The 12,800-nt window shown below is 37.0% G+C and overlaps 1 protein-coding gene across 1 annotated transcript; it reads right to left on the bottom strand.

Moving 5' to 3' along the window:
* Window positions 1-7,424: 7,424 nt before the first annotated feature.
* LOC136218033 (acetolactate synthase small subunit 1, chloroplastic-like) lies at window positions 7,425-12,476 on the bottom strand. Its single transcript, XM_066004759.1, has 12 exons — window positions 12,191-12,476; window positions 11,721-11,934; window positions 11,386-11,469; window positions 11,234-11,302; window positions 9,928-10,011; window positions 9,689-9,841; window positions 9,381-9,467; window positions 8,949-9,053; window positions 8,721-8,843; window positions 8,165-8,317; window positions 7,944-8,009; window positions 7,425-7,740 (listed from the first exon to the last, which is right to left on the bottom strand). Exons 1-12 carry the CDS (start codon window positions 12,427-12,429, stop codon window positions 7,657-7,659), a joined length of 1,461 nt encoding a protein of 486 aa, XP_065860831.1. The 5' UTR covers window positions 12,430-12,476; the 3' UTR covers window positions 7,425-7,656.
* Window positions 12,477-12,800: the final 324 nt, after the last annotated feature.

The raw sequence follows: 12,800 nt of genomic DNA, 5'->3' as shown, positions 1-12,800 counted from the left end.
AGTCCCATATGCGACCCATTAGGTTCTTTATTGCCACTAGCCGTATATATCATTTGAAATTATTCATTACGATTAATTCCAACATATATATAACGGAATACCGTCGAGAGCTGTTACTAGCAAAACCTATGATATTCCCCCAGAGCAATTAAGAAGTCAGGTTGATAACTGACATTAACCTTTCTGTATTAGGTACAGTATAATACGACCCTTCATCAACTATATCCTGTCGGTCAATTCCTTATAACCATGGAATGTGTCAATGTTACATATAACGAAGCGTCTGGTTTTACTTGTACAGGTTGAATTCACTCTGAAAGATAAGTTAAGTGAAATGTTTATTTCTACTCTTAATTGTATCACCTTGGAAGGATTTCAGTCAATTCACCACAAGCAGCCCTTTGGGTATATATCCCATTTATCGGGAGTGACGAATGCTCAATCTGACATTAACCATTCTGTAATTACTTCGCGTGATACCCAACCCTGCTCTCACATACCCTAGGCTCTCACCTATTGGATCGTGCTCGCACAGAATCAAAGTATCAGACTCCGTAATCCAGAATTACTAATTAATGAATGTTTGAGTCTGAGGATTAGTTATACCTACTAATACCGATGAGATGAACAGTTGACACATTAGATAAATCACTCCATTCTGTTATCTCAAGTCGGGTCCCAATCCCAATGAACTCCTTCATCAGATCCATGTAACTGTCTAGATATCAGAATATCTAAAGCTTGTGAGATCAGCTTTCTGTCTCGATAGAAAACACTATTACATGCAAGTCTCAACAGTAATATGCCAATCCCTATAACATATTACTTGACTTGGGTTTACTTTAAGTCTATCAGTCTATTATAAAGTATAGTCTCACTTCATGCTTGTATGAACACTTTATAACTACTTGAATAAACTTAGGATTACTTCCTTTGCGAAAGATTTGTGCCTTTATATATAGTTACATATTAATGTTATATATCTGATTAAACAAATGACCAAATAAACAATTTATTCATTAATATTAATATCCAAAACAATTGTATTTAGGACACTAAATTCCAACATATCACACTAGGTAGGATCTTCTTTAGACGGGTGGCCAACATTTTAGAAATGATCTTGAATAAAACGTTACACAAGGCAATCGATCTTAGATCTGTTACTTTTTCAGCGTTTACCTTTTTTGGGATGAGAATGAGAAGGGTGTCATTCAAGTGGTCAGGAAGCAACGAGTTGTCGAAAACAGTCAAGCAACTTACAGTGATATCGGAGCCAATGATTCCCCAAAACCGCTGGAAAAATACCGGGTTCAAGCCATCAGGACCCGGACTTTTATCTGGGTGCATAGAGAAGCACGCAGCACGGACTTCATCGTTCGTAAGCCTCTGTGTAAGAAATTCATCCTGGGCTGAGGTTATTCTTTATTGGATCGCATTAATGATTTCTGAAGATTCACTTCCGTTACTAGTAAAGATCCCTTGAAAGTAATCAATAAGAATTTCCTCCAGACCGTTACCCCAAGAACACCAATTATCGTTTCTATCTCGCAATTCAGTGATGGAGTTATTTCGTTTTCTCTCGGTTGCATAAGCATGAAAGTAACGAGAGTTCCTGTAGCCAATGCAACTTTGCTCGTTGCTTCCAGAAATCCTCCTCTTGTTGCATTGACTTTAGATATTCAGCTCTAGTGTGTAGGAATAATTCAGCCCCCCCTCGGTCAGTTCTAAGACGGTATTCATTCATTTGTGTACGTAGATTTGATATCCGCAATTGTAGGTTACCGTCTACCGATTTGCTCCATCTTTGTAGAGCTGTCGTACAATCAGAAATTTTAATCGTTATCGGGTTCCTTGCACTTGTCGACCATACCGTCTGAACCACTGATTGACAACTACCATCCCGAAGCCATTGGTTCTCAAATCTGAATCTCTTCACTTTTGGAGCTGAAATCCATGCTTTAAACTGCAGCATAAGAACAGAGTGATCAGAACAAGTAGCAGCTTGGTTTACAAGAACAGATTGCCCAAAATGTTGTTGCTATGCCGGATTTACAACCACTCGGTCAAGTCTTTCCTCAGTCCATCTATCTAATCCCCTTCCAACATCCCAAGTGAACTGATGCCCCTTTATTGGTAAACTTTGCAAATCACATTCATCTAGAGTAGATTGAAATCCCTCCAGTAACCAATTTGCACGATTCGGTCCTCCACGCTTTTCTCTCGGGCAAGTTATATCGTTGAAGTCGCCCACACAACACCATGCCTGCCCCCCTTCATTCAGCAGTGATCTGAGCAACTGCCACGATTCCCTCCTCCGGTTTCTCTCCGGATAACCATAGAAGCAAGTTAATCTCCAAGGCCGTAAAGCTCTGATTGATACCTGGCCATTAATATAGTTAGTGGAAGCAGACAGTATATCAATCGTAACTCCACTCCGCCATAGAAGGGCAATTCCCCCTCCATGACCTCTCCCATCAACAATATAATGATTCTCAAACCCTAATTTCCTACAAACCGTTAACACTTTAGCCTCTTTAATCATAGTTTCCATGAGGAATATGATCAAAGGCTTATGGGCACGAACAAGGTCCCGTAGGACATTTACTATACGGGAATTGCCCAATCCCCGACAGTTCCAGCTGATGAGACTCATAATCCTAGGCGGACCTGGCTCCCAGGTCTCGCCCCTCCTCCGATTTTAAGCTGATCGGATAAGCTTTTTTCTCCTTCCAACAGATCCTCAGAAGTGCGTTGCCTCTTCGGATCAAGAATCAGTATGTCATCGACATTCATTGCCACATGAGTTGGCATTCCAGGTGAAGTGTTCCGGTTGATTCCGCTTGAGGATTTTAGCTTACCCCCCTCTCCTTTTCGATCGTTAGCTTCCCCACTATTTGTACTCAAAGGGACTGATCCTTCCGGTGTTAGGTTCCCAAAACGTTTGGTATCACCTTCTGCCGAAGGGTCACGGAGCCACTCCTTGCCTCTTTGAATGCCTGTTTTGCGCATTGATGCTCTAAGCCAGCTTCCAAACTTCCTCTGGCTGGTATCCTCAGTACAGTCAAATAGAGCGGGGCAAAATTTATCAGCATGCCCAATTACACCACAGAAAAAACAGAACTGTGGGAGACGTTCATATCTAACATTCACCCAAAGCCATTCCCTGTTGGTCCCTAGTAATTAGTTCCAAGGGGGGGGGGGTTAGGAACTAATGTAACTTTTTCACTTTTAATTATGCTGATTTAATGTTATTTTAAGAGTTTGTTAACTCAGCGTGTTGGTCAGCACGGCCGATTGATTAGTCAGACAGTTTTAGTTCTATGCTGACTAAGACTGCTTGACCTGAGAGTTGGGAATTGACTCTTGAAAGGTCAGCTTCCAACTCAGCACTCAGATTTACTCAGTTTCAGTTTTAACAATTTATATGCTGAGTAAATATCACAAGCAACACATGCACATATATATATATATATATATATATATATATATATATATATTGAGAGAAAGAGTTTAGAAGTTACTCAGCACGACTTATCCTGGTTCGGCCTCTCTGCCTACGTCCAGTCCCCAGTTCCTCCTGGGATTTTCAATCCAATACTGAGCTCTTTCAAGGTAGAGCACAAACCCTTTACAAGGCAGTGAGTATGCAAGAGTACGTCCTCTATTCGTCTACTCAGCTCCTACTAAGTACTACAACCCAGCACTTAGATTTTTCTACCACTGAATGCTTACAACCAAGCACTCAGCATACACTTTCAATATTACAATTGATGAAAGATTGTTCTCTCTCAAATGAAGAACACTTTAGATGCTTACAAATAATCAATCTAGCATTTACACAAAGAATAGAAGATTTGGTGTAAGATCTTTTTGTATTTGAGTGCTTTGAAGATTTCTCACTTGTATTTTTCTTTTTGTGCTTCGGCCAATGTCCAAGTGAAATCCTTGTCCATTTTATAGATGAATTCTGGAGATTAGACCGTTTGAATTTGGTGTGTCCGTTGATGCCAAAACGGCTCTTTTAGTAGACAGCTTCTGGTCAGCTTCAGTTTTGCAGGCCAATCCTGTCATCTGTTTTCTTCAGGTGTCAGCCTTGTCTTCTTCCTACAGACTTTTCTTTTTGTGCCAGTTGTCTTTTACCAATAATCCATTGACCCATGTTTCTTGGAATTAGTCTTCTGTGTATTATCGAGGCTTCAATTATTGGTGCAGAAGATTGGCAGACTTTGTCCTTTAGTGAACGGATCCTTCATGTTGTCCTGACTGTCACTCAGCTCCATTCGTTATCTTCGAATGTTCAACTTCCATGCTGAGTTCCTTCTTAGTCAGCTCCGTTCTGTTTATACAATTCTGAAGGAGTCTTCTAATTTAGTCAGCTTCGTTCTGGCAACTTTGAAGGAGACTTCTGATACTGAGTTCTACTCCACTCAACTTCTATTCTTTCATGCTGAGTTCTGTTCAACTCAGCTTGGCTTATGCTGACTTTTGTCCTGTCTAACTTTATATATATATTTTTGCACTCAATATTGAACAAACACATTAGTACAATTAAATCAAAGCATTTAAATTTAATTGCCTCTTAATCATGGATGATTTTGTCAAATCAAAATCTTGTGGAAAGGTGTTTCACTCCTCTTAAGCTTCTGCCCTGTTTTCAGAGGTTTGCGAACATCCACGGTGACCTTAATCCTCAGGTAGCTTCGACGAAGTCCTGAGAAGTTTTTTGGATCTGCTTCCACATAGTGACCTAATTGATTACCAATTACTTTACATACAACCTCTGTTTGGAAGCCAATAGGTAAGTCAGAAATTTGCACCCACATAATTAGGTCCGTCAAAGTGGGCATCAGGGGTTGTTCATTGAGTCCCAGTTGTTTCACAATCAGCAGGTTCTGATTGAAAGTCCAAGGGCCATCATTGAGTACACGGAGCATATCAAGTTCATGGAAGAATTGAAATAGGTATCGCCCTTCCATATCTGTTTCTGTAATTGTTACACCTTTGACAGGTTGCCAAATTGTTGCTAAGGTTGTTTTCATCGATTCGAAATGTGTCGCCTTGATAGCAAGAAATTGTCCCACCACAAAATAGGTTTCTTTCAGTTCTTGGCTTTGCAGGCCGTCTTCGTTAATAACTAAACCTTCATCAATACTGTTGAGACAAAGAAGCGCATATTCCTCAGCCAATACTTTATTTTTCTCCATTGAGTCGATTTGCAGTGCCCCATGAATAATAAAACGGCAGACTCAGATTTAATACTGGTATGAACCAGGCTGCGACACTAAAAGGGTTTAAAGATTGTTGAAGGGCAAGAGATTTACCAATTGATCGTCAGGACACCAACAAGGGAAGGGATTATCGGAATTGCTTAGCAGAGGTTAACCGGATTGAGGGAGGAGAACGGCGATGCAGCGATAGGAAAAAATTAGGTTGATCGACGATGCAGCGAGAGGAGAATTAGGATGATCGACGGCTCAAACAGTGAAAGATTTGGTTTCTGATATGCTTAGCAGGGGAGGATTAGGGTAAAGATCGGTAAAGATCGACTTGCAAAGGGGTTTTAGGATCAAGAAACGGGGGTTAGGTTAAAACATCTCAGATGAGAAGACAAGAGGCACTCCAAGAGGAGAGACCAACAACAGCTGCTTAGTCATAGGTTGACGTAATGCAATTTAATGTAATAATGTAATCAAATTTTTAATAGAATGGAATGGAATAGTGATTCCATTACCAAATTGGTTGACAATTTAAAAAAATAATTATGAAATATAATTACAATTACAATACTTATATTTATTTAGAAATATAATTATAAAATTTTATTTAAACAATGAAAATCAACAAAAAAAAATATGAAAACATGAAAATGAGAAAAACACGAAAAATATGAATTGCAAGAGCTGTTGTTTTGTGTTTTCTCGTTATTAGTGTTTTTGCGTTTTTCAAATTTCATGTTTTTTCCCCATTTTTCATGTTTTTCTACTTTTTTTTTGTTTTATCATTTAATAAGAATTGTACATAATAAATATTAATAATAAAAATACAAGAGTTAGTTGTAATGAGGATTTATGGTTATTATTTATGTAATGATCATTACATCAATTTGTAAAGAAAAATTGAATGATGTATTTGTGATTCCATTGCAATAAAAGTAAATGGCTAATCCAAACATGGTAATGGGTCTCCATTGTAATGAGTATTCCATTACAACATTCATTACAGCGTACAAAACGGGGCCTTGAGTGTATAACATTGAGTTTGCATTATAATTCAAAGGGTAATTAATTTATTAGTCCCTATATTTTGATAAAACACATTGTTTAGTCCCTATATTTTCAAAAACACACGATAAGGTCCCTAACCTTTTTCTCGGTAAACTGTTTAGTCCTTCCGTCTGTTTTTTAGGGTTTTTTCCATTTATGAATTCGGAAATGACTAAATTACCCTTTATTATTTATCAGTCAAAAGCAATTCACACCTCTATGTCTTTCTCTTACAACTCGCGCTCACAAAAAAATGGAGAAAGGATTAAATCACTAACCCATAATCGAATCACTCATGCTCACTCTTCCCGTTTGAATTGAAGGTAGAAATCGACTCAAATCTCTCTCGCTTACCAGACCTAATGCTTACGAATTTGAATGATTAAGAAGAAAATCAAGAAGAAGAACACTCAAAGTTGATTTTAAATGCAGTAGAGTCTAAAGGAAAGGAAAATAAAGAAAAAGACGAACGCAAAGATGAGAAACAATGAATTTAATGGTTTTATATATTTGATTTTATGGTAAAGGGTAGTTAAGGCATTACATTTTTATATTAAATAGATTGTGACTCAAATCCAAATTGACTAATGGAATCTTCATGAGAGTCTAACGATAGGGACTAAACAGTTCACCGAGAGAAACATTAGGGACTAAACAGTTCATCGAGAAAAAGCTTAAGGACTTTACCATGTGTTTTTGAAAATATAAAGACTAAATAGTGTGTTTTGTCAAAATATATGGACTAATAAATTAATTAACCTAATTCAAATCTACCTCTATCCTTTTCATCTTCTTCCATTTCATCTTTACGGAATCATTCTTAGAAATTGTAAAGTTTTTAGTCTACTTCATCTTCTTTAGAATGTATCTCCATATTTATACAAACACATTTTTATAAATGGTGGAATATTTTAGCCTGCTCCATTTTCTTCTCCATCCGTACAAACTCATTCTTACAGAGCCATCTCTATCTAATACTTTAATTCGAGCCACCATTTCATTCATGGGCTGTCTCTCTCTCTCTTTTATTTTCAATACCCACCGTGGAATCGATTTCAAAGGGTTAGAATGGCATGGGTATTTCGAATCAATCCAACGGCTAGGGGTTTTTATATAATGATAGTTTTTGTTGGTCATTGTGATTTGAAGTCCAAACCATTGTAACTTAAAAGAAGATTGCTCTACTTTTATATATGTACCAATATGTTCATAACACAAAAAGGCAATTTAACTTGCTAAAAACAAAATTTGACAAACTGCAATGCTAATTAATCTATGCAGGAAAAAAAAAAAAAACAGGAGACGAACACAGGCACATCATCTGTTCATACACAGATATGCAGTTAATCAAAATCTGTGCATCACCCGAACAAATGTCGCCAAATCCTCATTATATAGGAAATGAATATCCACGGAGATATTTTGAATCCACACCCGACTCTCGGACTAATGCTATTCGCCCTGTTCTTGCCACCTATATAAGAGAAAATGGCAATGCTATTAGTGATGAATGCTAATTAATCTATGCATTGAATACCAGAAATGATTTAGCAGAAACAGACTCCCTTTTGGAGGAGAGCCTGTGTTAGTGAAGCTTATTTCATGATTAGCTAAGCTAATTAAAACACTATTGCGTCTAAGACTAAGTTGAAATGTATGTGAAGCCCTCAAACAAACCTCGCAAATGCCATACGGTTCCAACAACCTCTGTAGTGCAACCATCTTGTCCAGATCTCCTGTAAGCTGAATACAGAATTTCAAAGCAAAGTCATCAGCTAGGGATGAAAACTAAAATGAAAGATGGAACTTTAAACTAAGCATACAGAAGGACAGCCTTCCCACAAGACCATAGGCCATGGATGTTGACGTGAAGTAGACAAAAGTATGTGAAGGTTTACCTCAAGAGTTATTGTGTGGTCCGAAACATCAATGGCTCTAGCCCTGAATATGCTAGCAATGTCAAGGACATCACGTCGTGCAGCAGCATTCACGGCAATTTTAATCAACATTAATTCTCGTTCAGCAAATGGTAAGTGGGTAAGATCCTGAACCTGAAAGACACCACCGATTACAGATTGAAAACTTTAACATATGACGAAACCAAACCCAAATGCATTCGTGTCAACCAATTTATGTACTTCAAATATCTAGAGAACATAACTTTAAAAAAATGATTTTTTCTGCACAATGTGATTTATTAAAATACACTACATGATTCTACTTTTATCATGTGTTCTAATAGAAGAGTGAAACTTTGAGACATGGGATTGGTAACAACAGTTCTGTTTCAAAGACTATTCATTATTTTGTCATGAATAGCCTTCTCAAAACAAGAGAATATTAGAATAGGATACCAAAAAACTAAAATAAAATAGATGATGATGATGATGATATCATAGAAACATTATATACTTGTCCAGCATGTTAATGACACTTATTCGTGAAGGTTCTGACCTCGTGCAGGTCTATTAGCTTGTAAAGTTGCTGCGCCAACTTGCTAATTGATTCATCTGTACCAGGCACAACTGTTGTAATTCGTGAGCGTCCCTCTATTTCTGAATGTCCAACAGCCAAACTCTGCCACCAAAGAAGATACCAAGATGAGAAAATACTTTGTTTCTTCAGTGGTTGGGGAATTGAGAGAAACAAGGAGAAATATGAGAAGAAATGCGCTAGAAATACCTGGATATTATAGCCCCTTCGAGCAAATACCCCAGTAACAATGTTGAGAACTCCAGGAGAATCATTTACAATCATGGATAGAGTGTGAGATCGAAGTCCAGTTGTCTGAAATACTTAACAAATTAATATGCAATCTATAAGACAGGAAAAAGGAAATATATCTTCTCCAGCGCCTCTATCCCGATATTAAGTTATATTATATAGACTTCAAAAGTAAAATAGGTCTACTATTGAAAGTGCTAGCAGCAAGCACATAAGCATAGAAATGTAAACTACACACCAAAAGCAAGTATAGCTTTTAGCCAACCCTATCATATCAATCTTCACATCAGTTCAATATGGCAGCTCCATCGTCCCTTACCTTAGAATAAAAGTCTTAAAAGGAGAAGATGGATTGAAACAGAAACTACAAGCAGAAATAAGTACTCTTACGTCTTCCTCATTGAGAACACCCCAATGAGCATCAAGAACTTGAGTTACGGTAAAGCTGTCAGATGACTCCACTGGATAAACATCCCCCTGGATTTGCAGAAAAGGGAAGGTATAAATGCATAATGCATAATTCATACATACATATATATATATATACATATAGAACATAGAGCATAGTTTATACATATATAGACTGTTATTTGCATATATATCCAGCCTGTGGTTCTTAAATGGACAGTCGGAATTTTAAGAAACGAAAAAAGTTCAAAACTTCAAACAAAAAATACAAATTTTGAACAATTGCATACCCCTGCTGATGTGGTGTCTTCACCTATGACTGGTATAGGTTTAGATGCCAAAAGAGCATCATCAGCTCTTGTCTCTCCAAGATCAGGATATGAAGCAGCTGAAAATCGCCAAAAGGGAGCACAAGCACCCATTTTTTCCCTTCTCAATGCAATCTATTAAAAGTAACAGTTTCAAGAATTAGCATCTGCAAGCAGGCAGAAACCAACAATGCGGCCAATGAAAAGAAACACTAAACAACCTTTCCAGTTCTTGCAATTTCTTTGATTCCAAACTTGCTTAAGTTTCTCTCAACCGCAACCATCTTCCCTGGATCTCCAGTCACCTAAACCAATAACAATGAATTTGTTCTTTAGGGATTTCACTGCACGCAGACAATTGATTTGACAGTTCAACTACACTTTCAATCTACAAGAGCACGTCACATATAAATACAACTTACTACAACTGATCCAAAATGTTTCTGTGATGGGTAATATTTAGTCATGTAATATTGTCATTCTCAAAATCACAGTTCATAAACTAGAATTCTCTTCCACCGTTCAAAGTGTTCCACAATGCAATATGATTGGGCATCAGGAAAAACACTCACAACCCACAAACAAACAGGACAGGTTACTTGAAGGGAGATAACATATGGAGGTTCACCAAGCTAAACAAACTAATTATCTTGGACCCCCCTTTTTTCTTGAGAAGATCACAGTGCTAACTAGCAACAAACAACTGGAATTTATATACCCCAATTGGAATAATTGTGCACAACTTAGTCACCTCCTCCACATCCAAGAGCTCCAGTTGCTTAAAATAACTTTTGAGATATTATATTCCCATAAGCTGAATTCCTGAATTTTCAGTAAGAAGATGGACAATTTATTCTTCTGACCACAATTCATAACATTTAGGCAGTTAGCAGTCTACAACTTAAAGCTTCTATTTCCAACTGTAACTGGATAGGAACTGGGAAGTACAGATCCACATGATCATTCTGAGATTTAAAAATACCAGTTCCTACTGAAAGAAGACAGGAACATGGCAAACACCCTTAATATATTTCTTTAAGACTACCGCATTACATAATGCATATTGTTTAGGAAGCAAGACCATACAAATAAAGATTGGAGTAATTAAACAACCCAAGTTCAAAATGAATGATGAGAAAATTGAAGAGATGAAGTCAATATTATCAAATCTTTGGCTTGGTAAAAGTAAACATCACTGATTCCATAGCAACATTGAACCAAATACTAGACGCTAAAAGCCTGTAAACAATTGCACATATCATATAATACTATCATTTACAAGGAATTACCAGCTATCATGATAAACTAGGAAATTTAAAGAATACTTAAATCCATTTATTAATATGCACATCTACTTTGTTTCCACACAGATAAAGATGTTTGGAAACTTTCCAATAATAATATGTTTACTTCTGTAATTTCATTCACTTCTCAAGATGGCTTACAACCCCTACCAATCTTTAATGTTGAGTTATCTGCTAGATGTGCTATTTTCTCGTAGGGGTTATGAGTTCACAAATCATTTACCTCGATTGTTACTGAGTTCTCAGAGATATCCACTATTTTTGCTCTGAAAATGTCCACCAACCACATGATCTGAAGAAGAAAAAATGTAGCCAGAGAAAACAAGAATCTAACTTTATAACTCATAAGTCTTTATGGTCAACTAGGATAGCTACCTCAGCACGGTTATCAGCATCTGCATTTAGTTTGATAAGCATTAGTTCACGTTCTACCTGTGGCTCAGAAGATAGATCTTCAACCTGGATATCATAATAAAGAATAAGAAATGGAAGTAGAAATCTAAACAGATTACCAAAAGGCATAATGTGAAAAAGGAAAAAATAGAAAGTCAACATCAGAAACAATCATGGCAAGGTGGGAGATGCATAATCCTGTATTGGACTGTGTGACAAGGATTACACTTAGGCTAAAATTGGTGGATAAACACTCCATAGGAAGAAGTAGATAAAACCCAGCATGAATGGAGAAAGTGTAGAGATAAGATTACAACCTTCAAAACATTAACAAGTTTCTGCAGTTGCTCCACAACTTGTTGCAATACCCTTTCAGTTCCAGAGACAACTATAGTGAAAAGTGCCTTGTCCTTATTAAGACCAACAGCAAGGGACTCAATATTAAATCCCCTTCTTGCAAAAACCCCAGCAATGCGATTAATCATTCCACTTTCATCCCCAACAAACACAGAAATGGTATGTCGCCTCACCCTAAAATTACATTAGAAAAGGCAAGAAAACATGTAACAGTTTAATTTATCAATAATGAATCACTAACATGATAAATAAGGTAAAATACATGGGAAATTTTGCAATCCCTAAGATTAATTTAATCATTCCTCATCTTTATCAATTCAAGTTTGGCAGCAAAAAACCAAATTAGACCAGATGAAGCAGTATCCATATATGATCACATACGTAGAGAAAGAAACAAGCTTTAGGCAGAGAGAATTAGTGATTAACATACTTTGATACGGCCCTTGGAGATGCAGAGCCATTATTGGAGAAAGGAGTATGAGATAATTTGCTAACATTGTCAGCAGCTGTAGCAGAGACCTTAAGAAACCTTTTAGCAAGATAATGCTTACAAGTGAATTTTGAGATGGGTATAGTAATCGAGTTGCCTCCACCGCGAGAAACACTGAAAGCAGGAGATACAGAAGGAAAAGAAGACGATTTGAAGGTTTGAATTGTTGCGGCGGCCATGAGAGAATGCAAAGAGAGATTTGAGAGCTGCGCAAGAATGGAGATGATGTAACAAATAAATACAGGGTAAATTACATTCCTGGCCCCTAAACTTCACATCTACTTTCATTATGGCTATTCAACTTCAAAATCAAATATTATCATCTTCCAAATTTAACTTTACTAACATAATGATCCTTTTAATTAAGAATTTTTGTTCTATTTTGTCCGCTGTTATGCTCGTGATTAGCTGAAATTGATTGACATGTTGCCAAGACTATTTCATTTTTGCCACCATTTTACCAGTGACAAAGCTATATGATTAGTCATTGATTTTACGGTGGTATAAAAGTTAATTTACCACGATTATTATTTTCATGTGATAACTACCT

The sequence above is a fragment of the Euphorbia lathyris genome, chromosome 2, assembly GCF_963576675.1.
Source record: "Euphorbia lathyris chromosome 2, ddEupLath1.1, whole genome shotgun sequence".
Taxonomy (NCBI): Eukaryota; Viridiplantae; Streptophyta; class Magnoliopsida; order Malpighiales; family Euphorbiaceae; genus Euphorbia; species Euphorbia lathyris.
The sequence above is the reverse complement of the archived record's forward strand: the minus strand, read 5'-3'. Positions and strand labels throughout refer to the sequence as shown.